The sequence below is a fragment of the Pteropus medius genome, unplaced genomic scaffold, assembly GCF_902729225.1.
Source record: "Pteropus medius unplaced genomic scaffold, Ma_sr-lr_union100, whole genome shotgun sequence".
In the NCBI taxonomy this organism is placed as follows: Eukaryota; Metazoa; Chordata; class Mammalia; order Chiroptera; family Pteropodidae; genus Pteropus; species Pteropus medius.
The window spans coordinates 6,489,078-6,513,275 of NW_024344241.1; the positions used below are offsets into that span (position 1 = coordinate 6,489,078).

Here is a 24,198-nt window from a genome sequence, read left to right on the forward strand (position 1 = left end):
GAAATTTTGACACATGCTACAACATAGATGAACCTTGACAACATTATGCTCAGTCACGAAAGGACAAACACTATATGATTCCACTTATGAGGTGCCTAGAGTAATCCAATTCAGAGACAGAAAATAGAAAGGTGGTTAGCTGGGGCTAGGGGAGGGCAGATTGGAGAGTTAATGTTTAATGGGTGCAGTGTCAGTTTTGCAAGATGGAAGGAGTTCTATGGATGGATGGTGGTGATGGTTGCACAGCATTAAGTGAATATACTTAATACCACTCAACTGTACATCTGAGAATGGAAAGATGATAAACTTTATTTTATGTGTGTTCTACCACAATTAAAAACTTAAAAGAAGAATAGGTAACCTTGGCTTGGAAGGCAGTCATCTTATGAATGTATTTAACCAAGTCCCATCACCCTAGGGGGCTTCTGTGTTCTCTTACTCTGCTTCCCAAACTATTACAGGTCCTCTTCTGAGAACCCAGGATAAGTCACAAATTGTTACTGACTCTAAAACAGTCCTATTTTACAGTTCTTCTATCTTCTGAATCAGCTTCATTTCCAAGAGCTCCTCGAAACTGCTGATAAGAGCCCACTATGCACAGCTTCTCAGTGCAGCCACGGCCAAGTTTAGTGATTGCCCACTACATGCCAAGTACTATCCTCAGTCCTTCTCTAGCCTTCAGCAATCCCATGAGGGAGACGTTTTTATCTAACATCAGGCTGAGAAGGCCAAGGACCAAATGGCTGAGCAACTTGCCTACAGGCCCCTTTGTACTTTTCCCACTTAGACTGCATAACTCCCTTATCCTTTCATTCCTATCAAAGCATTGACATGCAGACTCCTGTTCTCAAAATCTAAGTTCAGACTTAGATTTTTCCCCAACCATTTTGGCACGTAATCGCATGATCTTTCATCCTATAACAGTGGCGATAATAGTTACCGATCAATGGGCACCTACCATGTGCTAGGAACTGCACTATGAGCTTTAAGTAGTCATGTTAACCATATGGGGAGGTATTAATATTACTTCGTTTCACCACTTAATTCATTATTTGATTCCAAACCTGACACTCTTCTCACTATGCTCTTCTGCTTCATTTGTGCAACCTGAGCTCCTCTTGCAGGTGTGACACCCAGGTTATGGAGGGTGTGACAACACGCCTACCTAAGTCACATACTCTTTGGATCCACTACTTCTTAATATCCTTCCCAGCAAGCTGCTTCCCTCGACGCTCCTACAAGGCCTGTGTCCTAGTCCAATGACAGCAATATCAATAGCAAGGAAACTTCTCTGTGTAGAACACATGCCCCAGTACCCCTGCAGACTAGCTGATGGAAGAGAGCTCCTCACCCTCCCAGACACTGCACCATTTCTGGATCATAGGCCATCTGAGGCTGAAGAATGAGCCAGCCTATGCTGAAATCCTGCCCTCAGCCCATCCTTCCAGCACAAATGTGCGCCATTGAAATTCTTACAGCAGGTGCAGGGCCCCTGCCCCGCCCCCCTGCCCCGAGAGGAGAGGCAGCACCTGCATAGGCTCCTCTTTTATCTTTCAGAACTGCATGGCTGAAATAGGGCTTTAGGGCTCATCATACCGGCCTTCATAAAGTCTTGGTAAAACCTTTAAACTCTAATAGCTGTTAAAGATATGAGCTAAATGATCCACAATCTGGCTTATATATTAGGGTGACTTATCTCCTCACTGCTAAAAATGAGTTCCCTCATGGAGGTTGGAGAGCTCCCAACTCACCAGCATCCCACTCCACTCCACCCAACTTTGTCCCACCTCCATGCACCTTCCACCCTTGTGGTTATATGGTTACTGTGGTGGGCTCCTCCCAATGCTCACCCAGTAGACTTTGAACCTCTAGCCTGGAGATTGAGGCCAAGTAAAATCCCTTTCCCAGGAATTTGCATTTGAGGCCCAGAGAGTGGCTGGGTGGCTGGGCTGTAGCAAAGTGACTTCAAAGTGAAGTATGCAAACTGGGGGGACATGAAGACTTTACAGTGGGGTGCAGGGTCATGATAGCTTTAAGGGATTTGTTTACAGATCTCCAACTACATTAGGCCAAGTAGAATCCCTTTTCTATAAGTGTTCTGCCTGAGAATGTTTTGTCTTCTGAGAGCTCACCTTTTCCAGTTATGCTTTCATATCACCTGTCCCCTACTTCACAGAACAGCATAGCTCTCCCAACCAGGAATCTTACCATGAGGCACTGAAAACTCTCTGGCACCAAACAAGGGGACGACTCAAGAATGAATTGTTTCTGAGTCCCACAGGAGCAAAGCAGTGAGAAACAGTGAGCTTAGTGATATGAAAGGGTCATCACATGATTTCATTCTGGAGTCAAATTCAGGGCATGTCTACACACTTCAACAATTCATATCTCTTAGGGCAAAGAAGACAGCTTTTATGAATGGAGGAAGAACTTGGGGTTTGACCAGAGCAGGAGTCTGAAAGGATTATAAAAAAGTGCTGGATGTTAGGATTATAGTGGGAAAAGGGGGCAATAACAGGCAGAGAGACCTAGAAAAAGTTGAAGTCATTAAGTCACTTAATAACTAAGATTTGAATTGAATTATGTGTAGAAACGGTAGGGACAATGGTATGAAGTTTTACATTTATGGCAAAATAGCTTAAGGTGACAGTTTTACTGAAAGGAAAGACAATGCAAACATTTCACAAACATAAGATTGGAGAGGCATCTCCACTGCAGAAAACAGGTCTGGGTGTCAGGCAGAACTAAAGCTAGCCATGTGCAGTTTGCTTGTTAGCACACACACACGCACACATGCACACACGCACATGCACTCGCACACACAATAAGTTTGATGAAACAACATACCTACTCTTTGGCTGCAATAGCAGTCACTCAATAACTAAAGACTGACAATTATGAAAAGAAAATTTAAAAAGCAAAGTTCAATGACACTAAATGAACAATTTTTTTAGTCTAATCTGTGTACTACTTGTGCAAGCGAAGGGTATGAAAGAATACAAAATATTAAGAAAGTTAAGTTCCAGGGTGTATCTACACAGGTTATAATGATCCAACTTTGATACGTTACCACCACAGATACAATAACACCCTGAGGTCCCTCGGTGCCAGCCTTAGAAGAGTTCAAAGCAAATGGCAGCATTATCTCATCTCAAGAAAGCACATTATTATTCTTATTATTCCCACCTACAGATGAAGGCTGCACCACAGAGACAGGTTGGGTGGCTCGTCCGAGGTCTCATAGGTAGTCTGTGAAAGGATGAGAAAGCAAATGTGAGTGGGCAACTCTTCTTCCTAGTAAATAAGCTTCCTCTTGCTATGTTCTGAAATCAAATTGTCATTGTGAAAAAAGTTGCACGGTAAGATGGCCTCCCTTCCAAACCTCTGATGGCTAACCTGATGTTGAATAAGTAAGTCAGGGAAAATAGGATCACCTTTGTCTTTCTGTATGGTATTACTTTTGGAAAAGCCCAGAAGGTGGAGTCCATTTGAAACTGCGCTCTTTTCTGGCTATAGCTATGGGATAAAGGAGTAATTTTTTTGTTGTTGGTGGCAAGTGCTATTTAGTTTGGGTTTTCCAACATTATTTGGCTTTTAACTCAGAAGTCATCTTAGTGATGATCCTATAATGACTAAAGACACCAGTTTTTAGACTGAAGGTTTCTGTGTGTGTGTGTGCGCACGCATGTGTGTTTTCAGTAAAATCCCAGAATCAGTCATGTATCTTCCTATATCAAGTAATAGAGAAAAAGAAACAGAAAAGAGGAGGACGAGGATCCAGATGGGAGGATGGAACAGTGTCATTATTGAAAGTATCTGTGTGATTCAGATAACCTTGATTGTACCTTGTCTAATAAGCTGTCCCAGACGCTCTTTATTACAGTATCACCAAAGCCCTTTGTAACCTTCAATTACTCTGTCTCACCACACAGTCTATTTAGCAAAAAAAAAAAAGATCAAGGTACATAAAAGAATAAAAACGGAATGAAAAAAAAGATGATGGGGAAATGAAATAAGGAAGAAACAACAACAACAAAAAGTCAGGAAACTCTAGACCTGAAGAATCATACTTTCCTAACTTAATGACTTCACCTGTAGTGCTAGCTCCAGGAGAGCAGGGATTTAGGCCTACTGTCTTTCTGCTGCCTGGAACAGTGCCTGACATACAGTAAATATTTGTTGAATGAATTCAGTGACCTCTAATTGCCATTTTAAAGAATGAAACTGTATGACAATACTTCCAAAGGCCTGAGGGCTCCATATGTGGTCCTAGTTTACTTGGAGAAAGAGGCCAGAGCTATCCTATTCTCCTTAGGAGGACCACCACACCTTTTTTTTCTACCTGCCTAAACAAAGTGCCAGCATATCATGCTAGGTCCTACACCTAGAACCAAGGTAGCTTTGGGAAACATTGTGAAGGAAGCCCTGTTTTCTCACCCTGACCTCCCATTGAGGTATAACTCATCCTCCCTGGGTTCTTCTGATCATGAAAAAACCTGGGTCTGAGAAGTTCTTGCACTTTTAAAGTGGCAGCGTGTTCTCTGTCTCGGGCACATATATGATTTCAATTGGTTTCTAGGATAAAATTAATGAGTAGTACAAAGGAACAAATCATACATGGTGGCATTCCTGGTCATTCAAGTCCTGAGGAAATTATTACGATGTATAGGTGAGCCCTCCTCACTATACTTCAAATTACAATAAGGGTGTTTTTTCTCCATTTTATAGTAGCTTGACAACATTTTTTAATTTTAAAAATATTTACTAAAGGTATTTCATTTTCACAATGTTTTCATAATGTTTAAAATTATTTGCTAGTTACCTGAATTACAGTAACCAAAATAAGACAATCAGGTAATCCTGTAGGCGGCTTCATCTTCACAGTCTTCTTCATTTGTGCCTCGAAATGTACAATTTCAAGTCAGCCTAAGCAAATGAAAAATTCAATAAGAGAGAGGGGAAAAAATGGCATAGTTGTTCACTTCTCTTGCGACCACAACAAAGTTGTGACAGAAACACAGAGCACACAGCAAGTGGAGTCACTTGGGGTCTAGATGAACAATCTCCACAGCTAGGGAGAGAAATAAGAAATCACCCTGCAACGATAGAAGGTAGGAGTGGGTGAAGACATGAGGCTGCCTGGTCCCAAGTGGCTGAGTGGGACAGAGGCTACTGCAGCTGCAGACGCCTCTTAGGGGCCATGTCCACGAGCGAACTTGCGCAGTTATGGACCTGCTCTCTCTGAGCACTAGCACCAGGTCGGCTGCTCGGGAGCTGCCAGGGACTTACAGGGGAACACTGAATTGTCAGAGTGAGGGCCAGTGTTGAGGCTTCCTCCCATGCAGAAGTGCCTACGGTACCCATTGTTCCTCTGTTGAGCCCTTCCCCTTTCCAGTGTGCAGATACAGCGCCGCCATAGCTGAGACGTCATCAAACTGGATAACAGAGGTCACTCTGCCCAGAGGCTTCTCTGAAACTACACCTACCCCAACTCGCGGCCCCACTCAAGTCACAACCAGCTGTGCCCTCCCCAAGTCAGGTGCTCCTTGCTGAGCCAACTCTAAGACTCACAGTGGTGGCAGCTGGCCTCAGTTTCTGGCATGGCCTCTTGAGGCAACTATAAGCACAGCATCTGTGGATTGCTTGTTGAATCTTAACAGGGGGCCCCGGAGGGGCACAAGCTGGGGTTATACTTGGTCTGCTCTCAGGAGTGTGCCACGGGACACCTACTATGTAATGCCACGCTAATAAATCCAGGAGACCTAGGAGCTTCGCTTAGTATAAAGAAACAGACACAGAAAGGCAGTTCAAATGGGAAGACAAAGAAGCAGAAACCATATGAGAGAACAGAACAGAGATGGAAGAATAATTCAGTCAAGCAGTCTAACAGATGCAGAGTTCAAAACACTGGTTATAAAGATGCTCAATGAATTCAGTGTAGATGAATTCAGTGAGAACTTTAACAAAGAGATTAAAAAAAAAAACATAAAAATGGAAATGGAAATTATAAAAGGGAACCAGTCAGAAATGATGAACACATTTTCTGAGATGAAGAGTAGATTAGAGGAAATAAACAGAGTGGATAAAGAAGAGGATCGAACCGCCAATATACAGGTTGGGGAAGCCAAGGACATTCAATCAGAACAGCAAGAAAAAAGAAGCCAAGACTATAATAATAATTTAAGGAGCCTATGGGACACAATTAAATGTAAAAATATCCATATCATAGGAGTACCTGAAGGAGAACAAGATGTTGAAGAGCTATCTGAAGAAATAATGATGGAAAACTTCCCTCACCTGGTGAAGGAAATAGACATACAACCCCAGAAATCTCAGACAGTCACAAAAAAGAGGAACCTAAAGATGCCCGCACCACACATTATAATTAAAATGCAAAAGGTTAAATACAAAGAGAGAATCTTAAAAACCAGTAAGAGAAAAGCAGTTACTTACCTACAAGGGAGCACCCAGAAGACTGGCAGCTGATTTCTCAAAATAAACTATGCAGGACAGAAGGGCTCAGTACAAAATATTCAACGTGATGAAAACCCAGGATCTACAACCAAGAATACTTAATCCAGCAAAGTTATCATTTAGAGTCAAAGAACAGATAAAGAGCTTCCCAAACAACAATAAACTAAAGGAAGGTATCACCACCAAGCCAATATTACAGGAAATGTTGGAGAGACTTCTTTAAGAAGAATAAACATGTATCAAAAACAGGAATAAAGAATGGTAACAACTACATTCCTATCAATAAGTATCTTAAGTGGAAAAGAATTAAGTGCTCCAACCAAAAGATAGAGTGGCTGAATGGATAAGAAACAAGACTCTTACATATGCTGCCTACAGGAGACTCACTTCAGATGAAAAGACACACACAGACTAAAAGGAAGGGGATGGAAAGAGATATTACCTTCATGGATCTAGAGGGTATTGTGCTGAATGAAATAAGTCAGAAAGGGAAAGACAAATATCACATGAGTTCACATACATGTGGAGTCTAAAGAACAAAATAAACAACAACAACAAAAACAGAAATAAACTCATAGATGCAGAGAATATTGTGAGGGCTACTAGATAGGACAAGGATTAGGAGAATGGTGAAAAAGGGCAAAGAGATTAAGAAGTAGAAATGGATAGTTGCAAAATAGACATGGAGATACAAAGTGTAGCATAAGGAAAGTAGTTAATAATGTAATAAATATGTAAGGGGGAAGAAGTTTACTAGGTTTAGCGGGGTGATCATTTTGTGAGTTATATAGATCTCTAATCAGTATGCTATACAACTGAAATGAATATGTTATTGTATGCCAACTATAATTGAAAAAAAAAACACTCATTGAATGGCACAATGTAAATATGAGCAACTAATTGTCTTTTATAGTTCAATAAAGCCAGAAAAAATATTCAATAAAAAATAGAACAATGGAAATGGATTTGAAGCACAGGGGATGGTTTAAACAATCTGTTCATTGTCATCATAAAGGTCTGGGGAGGCCTGTGAGTCCTCTTGTGACAAAGCATAAGAGAAGAATCAGCTATGTATCCTAAAGATATTCCTGAAACTTGCAAAAGGTAGAGACAAATAGCTTCGGGCTCCAGGATGGATGAGTGTGAAGTGGTCTTCTTAATTCAGAAGTAGAAGACCTGAGGCTCAAATTTTAAAGGGTGGACTCTCTCCAGAGCCAGAAAACATGTCCCTTACTCTGTGTGAAAGTCTGCTTCAAGTGTGCAATGTTCTCTAAGTCTGGAAGAGAAGCCCAGCAGGAATGTGAAGTGGAAAAAGGCGCAGAGGCCCAGAGCTATCCACGGTGAAGAGGTGCCCCCGTGGACTCCGTGAGCATCCTCCTATTGAAAGTCCAGGTTCTCCGACACCAGGGTTACCTTTGATATTCATCACTGTAAAAGAGAAGAGGTTACTTGGGTTTATTGATAAAAGCTCTTGGAACCCAGGTCCTAAGCAAATTTTGTTCCCAAAACTTCAGATGATAACCCCATACCAGACTTGGGCTCATCCATAGATTATTTGGGGGTGTATCTCTTCCACAAGAGAAGAGAAATTCAGAGCTATGGGTAAATCATCTACATGGGTATGGGGCAGAGCTTGTGTGTGCCTTGAATTTAGTGGACGGAGCAGAGGAGCATGTTTAAGAGCAAAGGTCCCTAATCCCCAGGCCATGGACTGGTACAGGTCTTTGGCCTGTTAGGAACGGGGCCGCATTGTAGGAACAGGAAGTGAGCAGTGGGTAAATGAGTAAAGCTTTATCTATATTTGCAGCTGCTCCCCAGTGCTAGCATCACTGCCTCAGCTCCACCTCAGATTATCAGGCATTAGATATTCATAGGAGCACTGGTCCCTGGTGCTGAACAGGTTGGGAATTGCTGGTTAAGATTTATCCCTGGAAGTCACCTTTTTAACTGCATTAATTTCTGTCCCAGGCTGGCATATTTTATCTTCCATTCCAGCAAAAACAGTGGGCCAGCTGTCATGAGCTTTTGCACCATGAAGAACAATCTGTGGTTCTTTATATCTCTCTGTTGGCCATAACGTATTTGACATTTCTTCATTCTTCTGCTTGTAAGCTTCTATTTCTGCAGCTCGTCTGTCATTTCTTTTCCTATTTATACCAGTCATGAATCAATTTCTTTTTCAAAACCACATATTTCTTGAGATAAGAAGTCATTAGGATCCCTACTTTATGCTGCAAGGTTTTATTTCTTTTGTTTTCTAGCAGGATTTTGGCCAAATGTCATTCTTAAATGACGCCTCACCAGTCAGCTGATGTTGGAAACAAAAGATTTAGCAGAAATTTATCTATGAGCACTTCGTCTTTCTCCTTCTCTGATTTCTTTAAAAGAAAAAAAAAATCTTCTCACTCCAGTGATCTGCCTTTGCTTCCACTGCAAAAATACAATGATTTAAAACTGCAATTTTCTTTGCAAGCAAGCCTTCTTATAAATCTTTCTAAGAGTTCCCATAAAATTTTGTTAGCTCACTGAGCTCAGAGTGTTTCTTTTTCCCATCATTTTTCCACAATAACTGCTCCATGTTCCTCTTAAGTTGGGTCATTTTCTTCTTAAGCCTGGTGGAGTTTAGCTTCATTATAGCATATTTTTGCCTCTGAGAGTTTTCTTAGTTCTTCTATGTTCATAAGTATTTATTCGTTACCTTTTAAAAGGCAATATAACTGGACATACAAATATTGAAACGTTTTCTTAGTTCTTCTATGTTCATAAGTATTTATTCGTTACCTTTTAAAAGGCAATATAACTGGACATACAAATATTGAAACACATTTTCCCGGAAAATTTTATAGGAATTGTTTTGTGATCTTCTATTGCTTTGTAAAAGTCAGGGACAATTGTGACTTTTTCCCACCTTTCTATGTGACTTAATCTTTTTTCTAGGTTGCCCAAAGGAATCTTTCTTTACCAATGAGATCCAGAAAGTTAGTAACTGTTTCATCTTTTCTTTAGGTTCATGAAAGATGGAATTTGCATTTCTGTTTCTCCTCCTCATTTGGGAAGGGGAAAGCCCACTTTGTTCTGTTATCTTCAAACTTACTTGCTCATAAAGACAATTGTCTGATTAACTCCCCTGATTTACATGCCAAGAAGGAGGACACAGATTAGTAATTCAATGCTGATTCCTAAGGAATTCTTTTCTTTTCTTCTTCCCTTCTTCCCTACTTTAGTAGCCTTAAACAGGAGTCCAGTCATGCATTACCGATACAGACAAGAGAAGGGGCAAATGTGAGTAAAAGGCTGGGCAGATGCTTGCAGAGAACTGAAAGGTAAGTCCAGAGGGAGGCTCACTTTCTGGAACCTGCAGGGTCCAAGATGGCGCTGCACTGGCAGAGTCTGCGAAGGATGAAAAGTGGCCCGGTCAACCCAGGCCAGGAGGAACTAAGAAAGAAAAGGAAGGATGGCTTCTAGTGCTTACCTGAAGAACAACCTGCTCCTGTTTGGGTTGGAAATAGCTGGTATTTTTTCTGCTTTCTGTTCATTTGAGTATTTATTTACTCAAAGAACATTTACTGTTTGCCTGTACTTAGTTTCAGACTAAGTGGGAGATATAAAGGCTAATAAGACATAGTCCTTGCCATCAAAGGGTCAAGTAAAAGGAAACACAGACATCTATGGAAATAACTCTCATCTAATCCAGAGACCTCAAAGTGGGGCAGCAAGAGCATCCTTTTTAGTGTAGGAAAAATTATGAGAACTCCATTTATACTTATCTCCTATAAAAATAAATTATGCTTTAAATAGTTAATGTTCCGAATGACATTGGTGCCGTCACAGGATGCTTATGTCTTATGGTCATGTGTCATGAATAATACCCTGGAAAGGTAGCTCTATAAAGTAGAAATTGATGATATGTTTACCCACCATATTATCTAGATTTTGCTCCACTGATCCTCACAACTGGACAAGCAGCTTAAGACACTACAGCAAAGAAATTTCAAAGTGAAAATGATATCAGTGATGCAAACACATAAAAAAAATAAGAAAATAGCAGAGCTGACACTACTCCTTACACAAGCTCTTAGTAAAGCCCATTGCCAGGTAAAAAAAATCAAAAAGAACTCAAATCTGACAAGATGTTAGCCAAAATAAAATTAAAACTTATAGAAAAGTGTATCTGAAATATTAACATCTGATATAATTCATCTCATTGTATCTTGAGATACTGACTTATAAGAATAAATATTCTAATAATAAATTCTAATTATAAATAAGAAAAATTTATAAACAAACACATATTAGAAATGTATGCTGGATAACAGACCCTTTTTTTTAATTTTAACTGTTAGAAGTGTGCAATGAAAAAGCTTAGTGACCATTGCTTTAATGTAATAAAAGCAAAACCCATAGTAGCAGTCTGAAAAATCCTCTGGGAGAACAGAGTATAGGCAGTCATTGTTTCTGGCAACCAGGGACATACTACATATAGTTATGGCACATCATGAAGAATGAATGAAATGTCACCAGATGAAGAAGGAAGAAGAGGAGAAGGTCATTTCAGGTTAATGGAACAGAATGAGCAGAGGCTTAGAGAACATGTTCTAAAAAGATCAGTGGGCAGGTCTAAGTCTCCTGGAATGTACTGATTTAGGCAGAAGGGTGGCAGGAAATACTGGAAAGGTAGATCATACCCAGATTTGAAGGGCTTGAATTCTGTGCTAAGCATTTGGACCATACACAATAAGCTATAAGGAGTCGATGGAATAGGAAGTGTCATGATACAACTAGTAGTTTAGATGTCTCTGACATCACTTTTAGTGGTCAACTGGCCAGAAGAAGCAATAAGTGATGATATGGATACTATTTTTAAAATATCTGTCTATCATCTATCTGTCTACCTGAAACTGACAGCAAATAATAAGAGACTAGGTATACTAGAATTTAGCTTTTAGTTAAAATTATTAAATTAGCCCTTTTAAGAGTCATAACTGCACTGGAATGCAGTCATGGCCTGGAGTCTAAAGGCCTGCCTGTAAAGCAAGTTTCAGGGAAGAATATAAAGGTATACTTTGCTTAAGATAATAAAAGAATGTAGCTTGTTAAGCACAAGATGTATAGCTTTGTTTTTCTCCACCTGCTCTTAAGATAATATCACTGACTCACAGTCGCAAGACATGCTGCAGAACTCTGTAAGCAAGAAAGACCACCTGGCCATAGCCATAAAGGATGCTGCCAAAAGCTAAATGAATCAGTTGAAGAAAATTGCCGAAGCTTGCACAAGAATTGACAATCAACACAGGCCATGATCCAAGCCCCTTACTCATAATCATTCATAATTTTTTGCCTTTAAAACTCCCTGATTGCCATCAGGAAATTGGAGTTTTTAAGTAATAGCTTCCTATTCTCCTTGCTTGGCACCCTGCAATAAAGCAAAAACCTAATTTCTCCACTGCAGTTCTCAGTGTTCAGTATTTGGCTCTGCTATGTGTCAGGTGGATGAACTCTTTCAGTTCTGTTACATATTGTTGAAAACTTGGAGCACTATATTAGCACCAAGACAAAAATGCCCCTCGATATTTAGGAAATACTGAGAAACTAATCCTTTTTTAATTTTTATTTTTAATTCTGGTCAAATGCATATAACATAAAATTTTTCATTTTAAGCATACAGTTCAGTGGCACTAAATACATTCACATTGTTGTGTGACCATCACCACCTTCCATCTCCAGAACTCTTTTCATCTCGTGAAACTGAAACTCTGTGCCATTGAACACCAACTCTCCATTCCCCCTCCCCTAGCACCTGGCAACCACCATTTTCTCTGCCTCTATGAATCTGACTGCTCTAGGTACCTCATGTACATAAAATCATGTTCATAACTGGCTTATTGTCTGTTCATAACTGGCTTATTTCATTTAGCATAATATCTTCGAAGTTCATTCATGTTGTAGGTGTCAGAATTTCAATCCTTTTAAGACTGAATAATATTCCATTGTGTATTGTTAAAGAGAAAGCCACAGGCCCAAAATGACATCACTTGTGCTAAAGCCCATGATACCAAACCTAGATTTAAAACTTGACCTAATTGTGTTACAGAACACAGAGTTCATCCACTTGGCTCCAGCAGACCCAAACACTAAACATGGAGAATTGCAGTAGAGGAAGATTGGCTATTTTATTATGAATGGTGCCACCCAGGAGAACAGGAAGCTAATGTTCAAAAGTCTAAACTCCCAAATCCAGGTTTCAAGGCAGTTTTTTAAGGGTTTTGGGAAACAAGTGTGTGAAAGCACTGACAGGGCAAGTTTTAAGTGGAGGACTTTGGAGTTTGGCCATTTATGGTAAAGGGTATCAACAGTGGATCTTGCTGGATAACAGACCCTTTGCTTCGGAAAGGGTTTTGGTGTTAAAGTTCTCATTATGTCCCAGTCCTTTGGTTTCATGTGTGGGGGTAAGACTATGGTTATGAGTGCAGTCGAGGTCAAAATAATCTTCTCTGCACATGCTTTGGCTGCATGACCTACTGTTTTGGTCTATTGTCTCTAAAAAGCAACTCACTATTTCATTTAACAGGATAGAACCATTGTGAGCTGGTTCTGTGGTTACAATTGCTGTTTCAACCTCACCCAACAACATAATCTTAATCAACCAGTCTGGAATTTTCTGGTCAATACAAATGAGGTAGTCTAGCATCTAGACCTTTTCTATCCTCCATAGAAAGAAATGGCAATCTGCATGATAAAAATCCTTGCCATTCTCTTCTCCCCAAAAAGATGTCCTGGTCTAAATATAACCCTTTCAATAGCTGCCTTGACTCACCTTTCTTTTTATAAAAACCTTCTGTTTTGTACAATCCCTTGTAGTACTTTTTGAGTTGCTGGATGGTATACCGCCCAATACATGGATTATTTAATAAAGCCAATTAGATCTTTAACTTTACTCGGTTGAATTTTGTTCTTTAACACTATATACTACATTTGGTTCACCACTCATCAGTTCATATACACTTAGATTGCTCCCACCTTTTCACTGTGGTGAATAATGCTGCTATGAACATGAGTACAAATATCTCTTTGAGAATCTGCTTTCGATTCTTTGGGGTATAAATGAGAAACTAGATCTTTAATAAGTTTCCCTTCTTGGGGTTATTTTGAAAGAGGTGGTGAGTTCTTCCAGAGGTTCTCTTAATGCCTTATTTTATTGAAAATATATCAGTATGTGGTAGCTATTCAAGAGTAGGCTGGGCATGTCAAGAGTTTCTGTTCAGAACCTTACCTGTTTCTGTATGAAGACATAGTTAATGCCCACCCGGCATCTATATCCAGGAGGCAAAAACACATTACTGTATGTATCTGTGTATCTGTCTGAATATGAATGTTTTAATTTTATTTCAATGGCAAGCAAAGGTCTAGGGCAGATTTAAAAGTGAAATGGTAAGCTGCTTAGACCTTTATGAGCAGCAGTTGCTGGTGGAATTTTCTGATGTGGAGTGGCAGCTCTATAATCACATTAATACTGTAGCAATCTGCTGCTGAGACTTTCGTTAAATGGCTCCCAGGTCATATCTTTCTCTGTGTACTCATTCATTTCATAAGGGATTTATTTATAAGCTTGTTGATTTCGCGCACTGCACCTTGCAAGGGCAACCTATCAATTGTAGTATTTTATAATGTTTCATTTAAAAGAACTTTCTACTCTTTTGTTTCTATTTTCTGCACAATATGGCTCTACATCATCAAACGCGGTTTACTTAGAATTCGGAGAGCAGCACTATCTGGCTAGCCCTCCCCCAGCCTAAGAATCTTACAAATCACTGATAGTGTGGGGGAGGAGAGACTGCTTCTAAAAGGAAAATGGTGCTCTGAAAAGCCAAGGCTTTACTCCCTCTACGGATTTGTATGACAAAGAAAGCAAATCTCTTCCGTGAAAGCTCAGCACTTAGTCAGGACTCAAGCAATTAAAACCCAAATTTGAACGCTGGCAATGGGAAAACTTACTGAGGAACAAAAGTAATGTTTCTGCACTGCCCTGCTTTCATGTCCTCGAAATCTTCTCTGCTTATTCCAGTCTTCTGTTACCTGGGCCGGCTGATCCCCACCGACCCCACGACTGCGGCAGGACAAGAGGTCTGAATTTCCCGCCCAGACAGCCCTTTTATTAAAGAGCACAGGGGCAGCTCTGCCAGGAGCAGCAGGCTTCGGAGGGAAAGCCAGCGAGGAAAGGGGTAGGACAGTGGGCTATAAACAGTGAATGAACAAAACCGAGAAAGTACAGGTCTCCGCGGGTCCCAGGAATCCAACCACCTCCATCATCCCCTTTCTACAGTCACATTATAGGGCTGCATCCTTCCTAGTCCCAATCCTCTGGGCATTTGACTCTTACATAAATGTTAAGTTTGGTAGCTTTCCAATATATTTAGCTGGAGAGCACTGAGAAGAGTTAAAAAGGAAATGATGGATTTGCAGTCGCTTTCTTTCAGTTCCTCTTCATTCATTGGCTAAGTGTCGGTTGCCTAGGAAACCGCGTGCTTCTCAGCGGAGTTGGCTGTCAGGCTACCAGAGCTGTGAGCTGTGTATTAAGTGGTGAACGCAGAGGGAAAATCCGAAAGCTAGATGTCTTTTAATTTCAATAAATGTGTAAATACATATATATATGTATGTATGCATATATATCTTGCTTAAGAAAAAGATGCTTTAAGATCTTATCACCGAAATAGTTATGCACTGCCCCCTTTCTAGCAAACTTCTTCAATTAATTGAAACAATGACTTTATATGTAATAGAGAAATGCAAAATCACTTGAGAATCTGCCATTGATTATACTCTGAAAATTGTGAGAGTAAATATAATTTTAATGGTTTAGCGGATATTTTACCTCAGCCTCACCATCAGTTATGCATAAAACAGATGTTGACTTTTATTTTACACTGAGTTATTTCTACAACTGTCTCAAGAAGGGAAAATTTAGAAATGTTAGTACATCATTGGAACTAACATTATGTAAATGAAGATGAAATATATTGTCCTGACACCTTCATGTCTGATATACAATGACCTAGATGGAGAGGAATTGTGTATAACAGACAAAAAGAAATGTTGAAGGACCGAGCTGAGAACGAATCTTCTCGGTAGCTACACAGAATAAGTATAACTGTTAGTAGGTAAGTTTAAAGACCAGGGAAAAACTTGGCTGTCATTAGCATCCAGCCTCCGACACAAAATCCGCTCCTTGTGAAAATAAAACTGTGCAGCATCATAATTCCAAATTAGGAAGGGGCGTAGAACGTTTAACAAGAATGTCAGATCGAATGAGGTGGGACGGAGGGCAGTACCAACAAAACAAGGAAAGGAAAACAGATCTTGAACCAGAAGTGCCGAATCCCCAAGGGCATCTGGGCATCCAGGATAAATTTCAGCCTCGCCCTATCCCAAGCTCCTTCCCCTAAAAGAAATCCGAAAGGAAAGGGTCCTTTCATCTACATAATCTTGAACAGGCGTTTTCACCCCGGAACTCCACACAGATCTGGCTCTGAAACGGAATTTAAGAAAATAAACCGTTAGGTAAGGGAGGGTGGCAGCGGGCTCAAATTACCCTTACGGAGCTGATCCCCCCCACAACGCAGCTCAAGGGGGCTGCCTCTTGGCGCTGGCAGCCAGGCGCTAACCTTAAGCAGCGCGGGTGCAGCCCTCGCTTGCTTCCTTCCCGTGCAGCTCGGTCCCACCAAAGGCCCCATCCCCAGGACTCTATGCTAACACCAGCCACAGTCCTGGACATGGTCAATTTCCCCAAGGGCTGGGGCGCCCAGAAGGCCAATTCCAACCTGAGCCCTGTCTTTAACTTGCTGTGTGACCTTAAGATCGTTGGCCTTCGACCTTTCCGCATCTGCATGAGCCAAATTAGGAACTCAGGGGTTAAGCCCCAGGTTCTTGGGACCCCTCAAGTGAGACATGTGGGAGGGCCTTCCGCTCCTCTGCCTCTGGCCAGCCGGACCTCATCCTAACCCCGACACCCCCAGCGGTGTCTGGAGAATTCAACCCCGAAAGCTTCAGTCTGGGCGCAAAGGGGCGGCTGGGCTTTTGTTCTCGGTTTCTCTTTGTGCACTGGAATGGAGTTGAAAATCCCCCTCCCATTCCCCCGCGGAAAAGGGAGGCGATGACAGCTTGCTGGTAGTTCTGGGAGGGTCTCACTCAACAGCTGCCGGCTTCGTTCCGCCACGGGAACCCGGGTTATTCGGCAGCTCTCACTAGAGGATGAAAAGGGATCACATCACCTTGCAGAAGACCCGTCCGAGTCGGGAGGGGGAGGGGGTGCTTCACCCGTGGAATTGCAGGGACCAAGTTTCAGGTCTGTGGTGAACGTTTTAGCCACCCTTTGCCCTCCCTCCCTCCAGCCCACGCAGGTTCAGCCACCCCATCTCTCTCGCTCCCTCCCTCCTTCCTTTCCCCCCCTCCCTCCCTCCCTCTCTCTCTCAACAAAGAGATCAACTCCTTCGACTACCTAGAAACTGTGGGTTTGAAGGAGGGTCGGTGCTCGCTCTCTGTGTGCTTGTCGGGTTTCGCAGGGCCTCTCCCTGACAGTGCCGCAGTTTTTAGGCGTGTCCCTCACCCCCATCAGTAGCCCAAAGGTTGGGGACCTCATGGCCGCTGCGGGGTCCGGAGCCTGACGAAAGATGAGACTGTTAGCGGTAGGGAGGGCTATAACCACCCTTGGAACTCATGCCCATACCGGACAATAGATGAACCGATCCCAGATCGAGGGAGCTTCTGGGGTGTGATTTTTAAATACTCAGTTGTGCGAGGCATCCCACTTAGAGAACTCTTTGTTTTGCCGCAGCCCCGCCTCCCGGACCCCACCCTCGCTCCGACCGCTGGACTGTCCACACTGCTCCGCCAGCCACACCCACCCCATCCACTCCCAAATAACAAAAGCCAGTAAGCGGAGTGGTGGGGTCCTTGGGGCTGTATAGACTCTTGGAGAGGGATGTGCAGGGCTGGATAGGGTGTAGAGTCCTGGATACTGCTGCCAAAGTAAGAGAGAGCATCCTTGACAGAGACAAAGAGAGAATAGGCAGATCCTGGGGGTGGGGCGGAAGGCACCCTGGGGCTCTAGGGCCTTGGATGTTCAGGGTCACAGCTCTTCAGATCCCAACAGGCTGATCACACACGACTTCTTCTTGGGGCCACCTGTCCTCTCCCAAGGCTCTGCATGGCCATTGTTCGGCCTCTGGACAGTCGCCGGCCTCTAGGGTTGGGGAATGGAGCAATGGTTTCACTGGAGGCGGGTGGCTGAGGGATCTCTGGCTCTTGGCGGAAGAGAAGCCCTAAATTGCTCTGGCGGCAGCAGCACAACCTGCACCTCCACAGTCCTACCACCTGCCAGTACCCAGAGCATAGCGCTGTCCTTTCAGGCATGTCTGGCGACCTCTCCACCTGCTCCAGTCCCTCTGTCCTCCGTCCCCCATTCCAGTGCGAGCTCTTCCCCCATTCATAGCCTGCCACACTCGTCGCCCTCTCCTGGCCACTCTCCCGCCCTCGGTTCCTTCACTCACCCCCAATTCTCAGTATTTCCACTCCACCCCACCCTTTTAGACAATGCACACGCCCCCACTGTACTTCACGAAGCCCCCACGCCTCACCCGGTCCCTAAGACTGTGCTGATTGGCCGCGGGCCCATGGTCCATCCCCCCGGACAGTCCCCGGGGCTCGAAGCATTACGTCAGCCGGGCCTGGAGAGCACTAGCGTGAAGGAGACTGGTGGAGGGGAGGGGGCTCGGGCTGGGGGCGCGGCCTGCGTGGGCGGCCCCACCCTTCTTACATAAAAGGCCCGGCTCGGTGGGCTGACGTTCTTAGCCTGTCGATTCCTGCGCGCTTTCCCGGTGACCCGGTAGTGGGTGTGTAAGGGAGGACGGACAGACTGACCAGACGCCGACCAGGGCCAGAAGAAGCCAGCTAGCACCATGCGTGAGATCGTGCACATCCAGGCGGGCCAATGCGGCAACCAGATCGGCGCCAAGGTGGGCGCGCCGGGGACTGGACCGGGATGGACCGGGATGGAGCGGGGACTCAGGTCTAAAGCTCCTTGGGATTGCTGTGTGCCAGTGGCATCCCAAGCAGACCCGGGGCTCTCCAAGCGCACGCCTTCCTGGCTGCTTTGTGCAGCCGAGTAGGGCGTGGGCTCGCAGGCGACTTTCGTGGCGGGGGAGGGGGAGGAACCTCTCTTTCATTTTTGCTGTAACTCATTTGGAATCCTGGTCATTTCTCGATCTCCGCTTACTCCTTGCTCTTAGCACCGCACGCTGGCCTGGAGAAGGCGCCGGTGTGTCTGCGAGGCTGTATGAGCGGGTTTGTGGGAGGCGCGGGGACGCAGTGAGAATTGATTTTACTCGCTTGAACACGAGTCGAGCTGTGGGGGGAGGGGAGGAGAGCGATTGTCTTGAGGTCTCAGGACGTGCTTTGAATCGAAAACCACCCTCCTTCAGGTCCCTCCCGTCCCTGTTTCTCCGCCCACCTCCGCGCTTACAGCCCTGCACGCCCGCCTTCCCCAGAGCCCAGCTGTGACTCTGAGCTTCGCCAGTGCCAGTGGTTCTGTTGCTGACCTCCCTGCCCCCACAACCCTCAGAGACCCCCTCACCTTCTCCCTCACTGAGAAATGCCCAGTTTCAGCATTTTTTTCCCCTGCAAAATACATGTTTTGCGGCTGTGCGGGGTCACCCAACCCAAAAGCTCCTGAAAAATTGGGTTGTCGGAACTGAGGTGGGGCTATTCGTTGTGAGTCGTGGCCTCTCTGACCGTCGGGAGTGGCTAAATGCAACCTTTTACTGTATCCCAGTTTTGGGAAGTCATCAGTGATGAGCATGGGATCGACCCCACGGGCAGTTACCATGGAGACAGTGATTTGCAGCTGGAGAGAATCAATGTGTACTACAATGAAGCCACTGGTAATTGCCTTTACTTCCCGTCCCCCACTCCTTCAGTTTTTACCCCCTCCTTTTTGGGGGGAGGTGCTGACCTCAGGATTGTGGCCCCAGGGGAGGGTGGGCTAGAGGATATTGGATTCTCACTATTTCATTGTGGTATTTCAGCGGGCTTCCCAGTTCACAGCCAAAAGAATCCTTTGAGAATTTGGTGGGCCCTGTGTGCGCTTTGTTCTGGGGGCAACAGCAATGCCTGCAAAGGGAAGGCAGTAACAAGTCTTTCTCTTCAGAGCTCTCTGCTGGTAGGTCTAAGTCCTGCTCTGCTCCCCACAGGTAACAAATACGTACCTCGGGCCATCCTGGTGGACCTGGAGCCCGGCACCATGGACTCGGTCAGGTCTGGACCATTTGGCCAGATTTTCAGGCCTGACAACTTCGTGTTTGGTGAGTGACTGATGGCATGAGAGGCTCATTTTACACCAAGGCAGCTCAGCGTGGAAGGGTGTGACTGCCTAGGGGAAATATGAAGAACATCCAGTTGTGTTCTGATTTAGTCTTAATATAAGCTAAAACAAATTTGCCATTCAGCCTCTAATACCAAGGGATTTCCAGCCTTTTATTTATAATTATATCTACAACCAAGTATTTTAATGTCTGAAAATTTTGGTGATAACCTGAATTAATCTTATCTGAACACTGACTCACTCTTTAAGGGGTTTAAGGCAAAAAAAAAAAAAAAAGAATTTTTTTTTTTTGACTTATGAAGTGTCTTTCCCTCTGGCAGGCCAGAGCGGGGCTGGGAACAACTGGGCAAAGGGTCACTACACGGAAGGAGCTGAACTGGTAGACTCAGTCCTGGACGTGGTGAGGAAGGAGTCAGAGAGCTGTGACTGTCTGCAGGGCTTCCAGCTGACCCACTCGCTGGGGGGCGGCACGGGGTCTGGGATGGGCACGCTGCTCATCAGCAAGATCCGGGAGGAGTACCCAGACCGCATCATGAACACCTTCAGCGTGATGCCCTCGCCCAAGGTGTCCGACACGGTGGTCGAGCCCTACAACGCCACCCTCTCCGTCCACCAGCTGGTGGAAAACACAGATGAAACCTACTCCATCGACAACGAGGCCCTGTACGACATCTGCTTCCGCACCTTGAAACTGACCACCCCCACCTACGGAGACCTCAATCACCTGGTGTCGGCCACCATGAGCGGGGTTACCACCTGCCTGCGCTTCCCCGGCCAGCTGAACGCAGATCTGCGCAAACTGGCGGTGAACATGGTGCCCTTCCCGCGCCTGCACTTCTTCATGCCCGGCTTCGCCCCGCTGACCAGCCGGGGCAGCCAGCAGTACCGGGCCCTGACGGTGCCCGAGCTCACGCAGCAGATGTTCGACTCCAAGAACATGATGGCCGCCTGCGACCCCCGCCACGGCCGCTACCTGACGGTGGCCGCTATCTTCCGGGGCCGCATGTCCATGAAGGAGGTGGACGAGCAGATGCTCAACGTGCAGAACAAGAACAGCAGCTACTTCGTGGAGTGGATCCCCAACAACGTGAAGACGGCCGTGTGCGACATCCCGCCGCGCGGCCTGAAGATGTCGGCCACCTTCATCGGCAACAGCACGGCCATCCAGGAGCTGTTCAAGCGCATCTCGGAGCAGTTCACGGCCATGTTCCGGCGCAAGGCCTTCCTGCACTGGTACACCGGCGAGGGCATGGATGAGATGGAGTTCACCGAGGCCGAGAGCAACATGAATGATCTGGTGTCCGAGTACCAGCAGTACCAGGATGCCACGGCCGACGAACAGGGGGAATTTGAGGAGGAGGAGGGCGAGGATGAGGCTTAAGTTCACAGGTCACAGGTTAGGGAAAATCGAGAAGGAAAGCAAGGGGGAGGGGGGCTTACTGGTGAAAATATCTTGGCAATTGACAGAAAGAAGCATGGTCTGCTCTAGGTGTGTGCGCTGGTTCTCTGGTGCTCTTCACTATTGCCTGTCATTTTTTTTTTTTCTTTTTGTAATACTGATGACATCACTGTAACATTTGAGGTATTTCTGAACTACTGTTGTTATGGCTAAAATTACATAAACGTTTGTGTCCTAATGGGCCTCTTTTCTCTTTCATCTTTGTTGAGTGATTATCAATTTAAATGTAACTTACAGAACACATAATATAAAATTCTTCCTTTAGGAAAAAGAATGGATAGGTAAAAGTTCAAATGTATTTACTCCAGTGTGGTAAAATTGAACCAACCACAATCATACCCAATTTAAGGTGGGAAATCAAGCCAAATGTTAAAATGTCTTTAAGTAAATATTTTATTAGTTGAAAGGATGCCTACCTGAAAGCACACTAAATGTATTTTCATGTAGAAATCCTGCTATCCCTCTATTTCCTTTCAAAAACTTTTTTTTGAATATTACTACATCCACACAGCACAAAATTCTAAAAGCTAGGGAGTGAAAAGTAAGTTTCTCTTCCATATACTTCAGACCTATGTAGATTCTCTTTTTTCTTTCTTCACACACATCATGGTACTAACACTGTTTTCTTGCCTCTTTTTTTTACTAAATAGCATATCTTTAAAATACAGAGAGCTTCTTTAAATGAATACATAGTATTCATATGTAGTCATGCCATATTTTTAACCAATTCTCTCCAATGGACATGTAGATTGTTTATATTTTTTCTTATAGTGTCACAATAAATAATTTTGTGCATATGATTGCATATATCAGAATAGCTATTCTGTAAGTTTCTCGAAGTGGAATTTTCTATCAAAGGATATATGATACTATGCCTTTTTGAGTAAATGAAATTGCCTATACTTAGGAATAGCCATAGATTTATAAATTATTAATATACTAAAATTCTTAAACAAGTTTTCTTCCCATCAATCATGTTTATACAACATAAGAAACTATTTGTATATAAGTTAATTACATTTGAATTTATATGAAAGTATAAATTCTGCATTATTGGTGAATTTTACTTTAAATAGGCAAGCCACAATAATTTTCACAGTTTATTGCATTCTTACCATGCAGAGCTGGGATTTAGGATTTGAACATAAGCCTGCCTCTAGACTTGAGAACCACTAAAGAAGCCATGGGATTTCAACAAGTGATTTTCAGTTAAGATCATATACTTCTATGGGATAAATCATACTTTTTCAAAATGAGGCCAATGCGCTGCCTTTATCTGGGCTAGTTTCCTATTTTGCAAAGAGAAGTAAAGTGTAAGTTATAAACAAATGTACAAAACTTATTTATGTACCACTATAGGAAGAAAAGAATCAAGATAACTGTAGGTTTATAGTTTTTCTATTTTTAGGCAAATTCAAAATTGGAAAAAATATTACTTTATATCATACCCTATATTTCTTTCTATTTGGTTCTACTCCTACTTAAGTGTTTTTAAAAAAGAAAAAGAAGAAGAAAGATGAGGGGCAGATACGGATTTCCCTATTAAAGAGGCTGTCCTATAGTTGAAAATAGCTTCAAACAAAAAGTGAGTAGTGTCATTCTAAATCGTGTGAAAATAAGTTAATTGTACCAAGTGGCCCCCATAAATCAAAAAGAACAGTAGTTCACTTTACAAGTATTATATATTTTATATATTATATATATTACATATAACACAAGTATTATATATATAGAAACTAGACCTAGTGCTGAGTAGGGGCAAACAGGTCAGGAGATAGTGGCTTCTCCTCCATTTTTCTATATTTAACAGTGAACTGGCAGGTGCCATTCCTGATGAGCTGGTGTAAAGCTTCCAACAACTTAATTGAAGGGTAACATTGGTTTTAAATGACCTGAAGACTTGGATCAGCTGCCAGGGCCCCCTGGATTTATCCTTGACCATGCATTCCCCACAACCTGTCAGACGCATGATCGGTAACTTTGGAGAAGAGAGGAATTGCTGCCAGGTGCCTCTTGGCATACTGTAAGTATCATGCTTCTCTCTCATCTGAGAAGAGGTTAGGCAGGCACTCAGCAGGCCAGCCTGCTAGCCTTTCGGCATACCCATGACTGCTGAAAGCACAGCTAGAGCTTACTTAAACATGATTAGAAGAGTGTGTGCCAGATGGATCAGTCACCGAGTTCTCTGGGGCAAAGCTTTAAAAGTACATTTGCATAATATTAATATGCACATGAAACACATACTTAGGAAAACAGTTCAAAAGCAGGATAATGCACAAACACCTGGCTTAAGACATATTTTTTGAAAATGAGTTTTCTTTGTTACATTACCACTGTGTGATGAAATGTGGTGGTGGTGGTGGTGGTTGTGTGTGTGTGTGTGTGTGTGTGTGTGTATTTTCAACACTCTACAAAGGAAATGTTCTACTTCTCCCTGATGTGCCACAAGGAGGATATTGACTTTTGGGCAGGCACGGTACCCAAATTACAAGACCCACTGGGGTGTGATACAGGATTCAGAAGTTGGGTTTAGGGAGGAGTTGGAGTCATCTTGAGGTCATCCCAAAAGTCTGAGAAGAAACAAGAACCCTAATGTGCTCCAAATTTGCCTGCACCTCTATCATTAGCCCCTGAGATGGTCTAAGACTATGTTAGATTTCTTATTTTATCACTAACAGAAATTTGAACTAAAAGTAACCTTTAGAGATCATCTAGCTTGACCTCCTTATTTTGTAACGGGGAGACTGAGGGTCAGAGACTTTTGTCTAAGATCACAAAAGTCTTTCTGTACAGATCAGATCTTGGAGCCAGTGTGCTTTTCTCTACAGCTGCATATCTCAGGTCCTATTTTATACAAGGCCACATGAGGATTATGAAGACAGGAAAAAGAAAT

The 24,198-nt window shown here is 43.4% G+C and overlaps 1 protein-coding gene and 2 long non-coding RNA genes across 3 annotated transcripts; 1 reads left to right on the plus strand and 2 right to left on the minus strand.

Annotated features, from left to right (window-relative positions):
• Positions 1-3,199: 3,199 nt before the first annotated feature.
• LOC120607709 (uncharacterized) lies at positions 3,200-15,082 on the minus strand. The gene is made up of 3 exons (XR_005654219.1): positions 14,467-15,082; positions 4,823-4,926; positions 3,200-3,249 (listed from the first exon to the last, which is right to left on the minus strand). It is a non-coding gene; the product is annotated as an uncharacterized LOC120607709 (long non-coding RNA).
• Positions 15,083-15,734: 652 nt separating this feature from the next.
• Positions 15,735-18,421, minus strand: LOC120607708 (uncharacterized). The gene is made up of 3 exons (XR_005654218.1): positions 18,284-18,421; positions 16,967-17,128; positions 15,735-15,997 (listed from the first exon to the last, which is right to left on the minus strand). It is a non-coding gene; the product is annotated as an uncharacterized LOC120607708 (long non-coding RNA).
• LOC120607707 (tubulin beta-2A chain) lies at positions 18,275-21,488 on the plus strand. The gene is made up of 4 exons (XM_039869445.1): positions 18,275-18,482; positions 19,298-19,406; positions 19,716-19,826; positions 20,167-21,488. The coding sequence occupies exons 1-4, from the start codon at positions 18,426-18,428 to the stop codon at positions 21,225-21,227; spliced, it is 1,338 nt and encodes a 445-aa protein (XP_039725379.1). The 5' UTR covers positions 18,275-18,425; the 3' UTR covers positions 21,228-21,488.
• The last annotated feature ends 2,710 nt before the right edge of the window (positions 21,489-24,198 follow it).

Coding starts and splice junctions, on each gene's coding strand:
- LOC120607707 (XM_039869445.1), top strand. CDS start 18,426: ATGCGTGAGATCGTGCACATCCAGGCGGGCCAATGCGGCAACCAGATC. Junction 19,407..19,715: donor GTACTACAATGAAGCCACTG/GTAATTGCCTTT, acceptor TGCTCCCCACAG/GTAACAAATACGTACCTCGG. Junction 19,827..20,166: donor GCCTGACAACTTCGTGTTTG/GTGAGTGACTGA, acceptor TCCCTCTGGCAG/GCCAGAGCGGGGCTGGGAAC.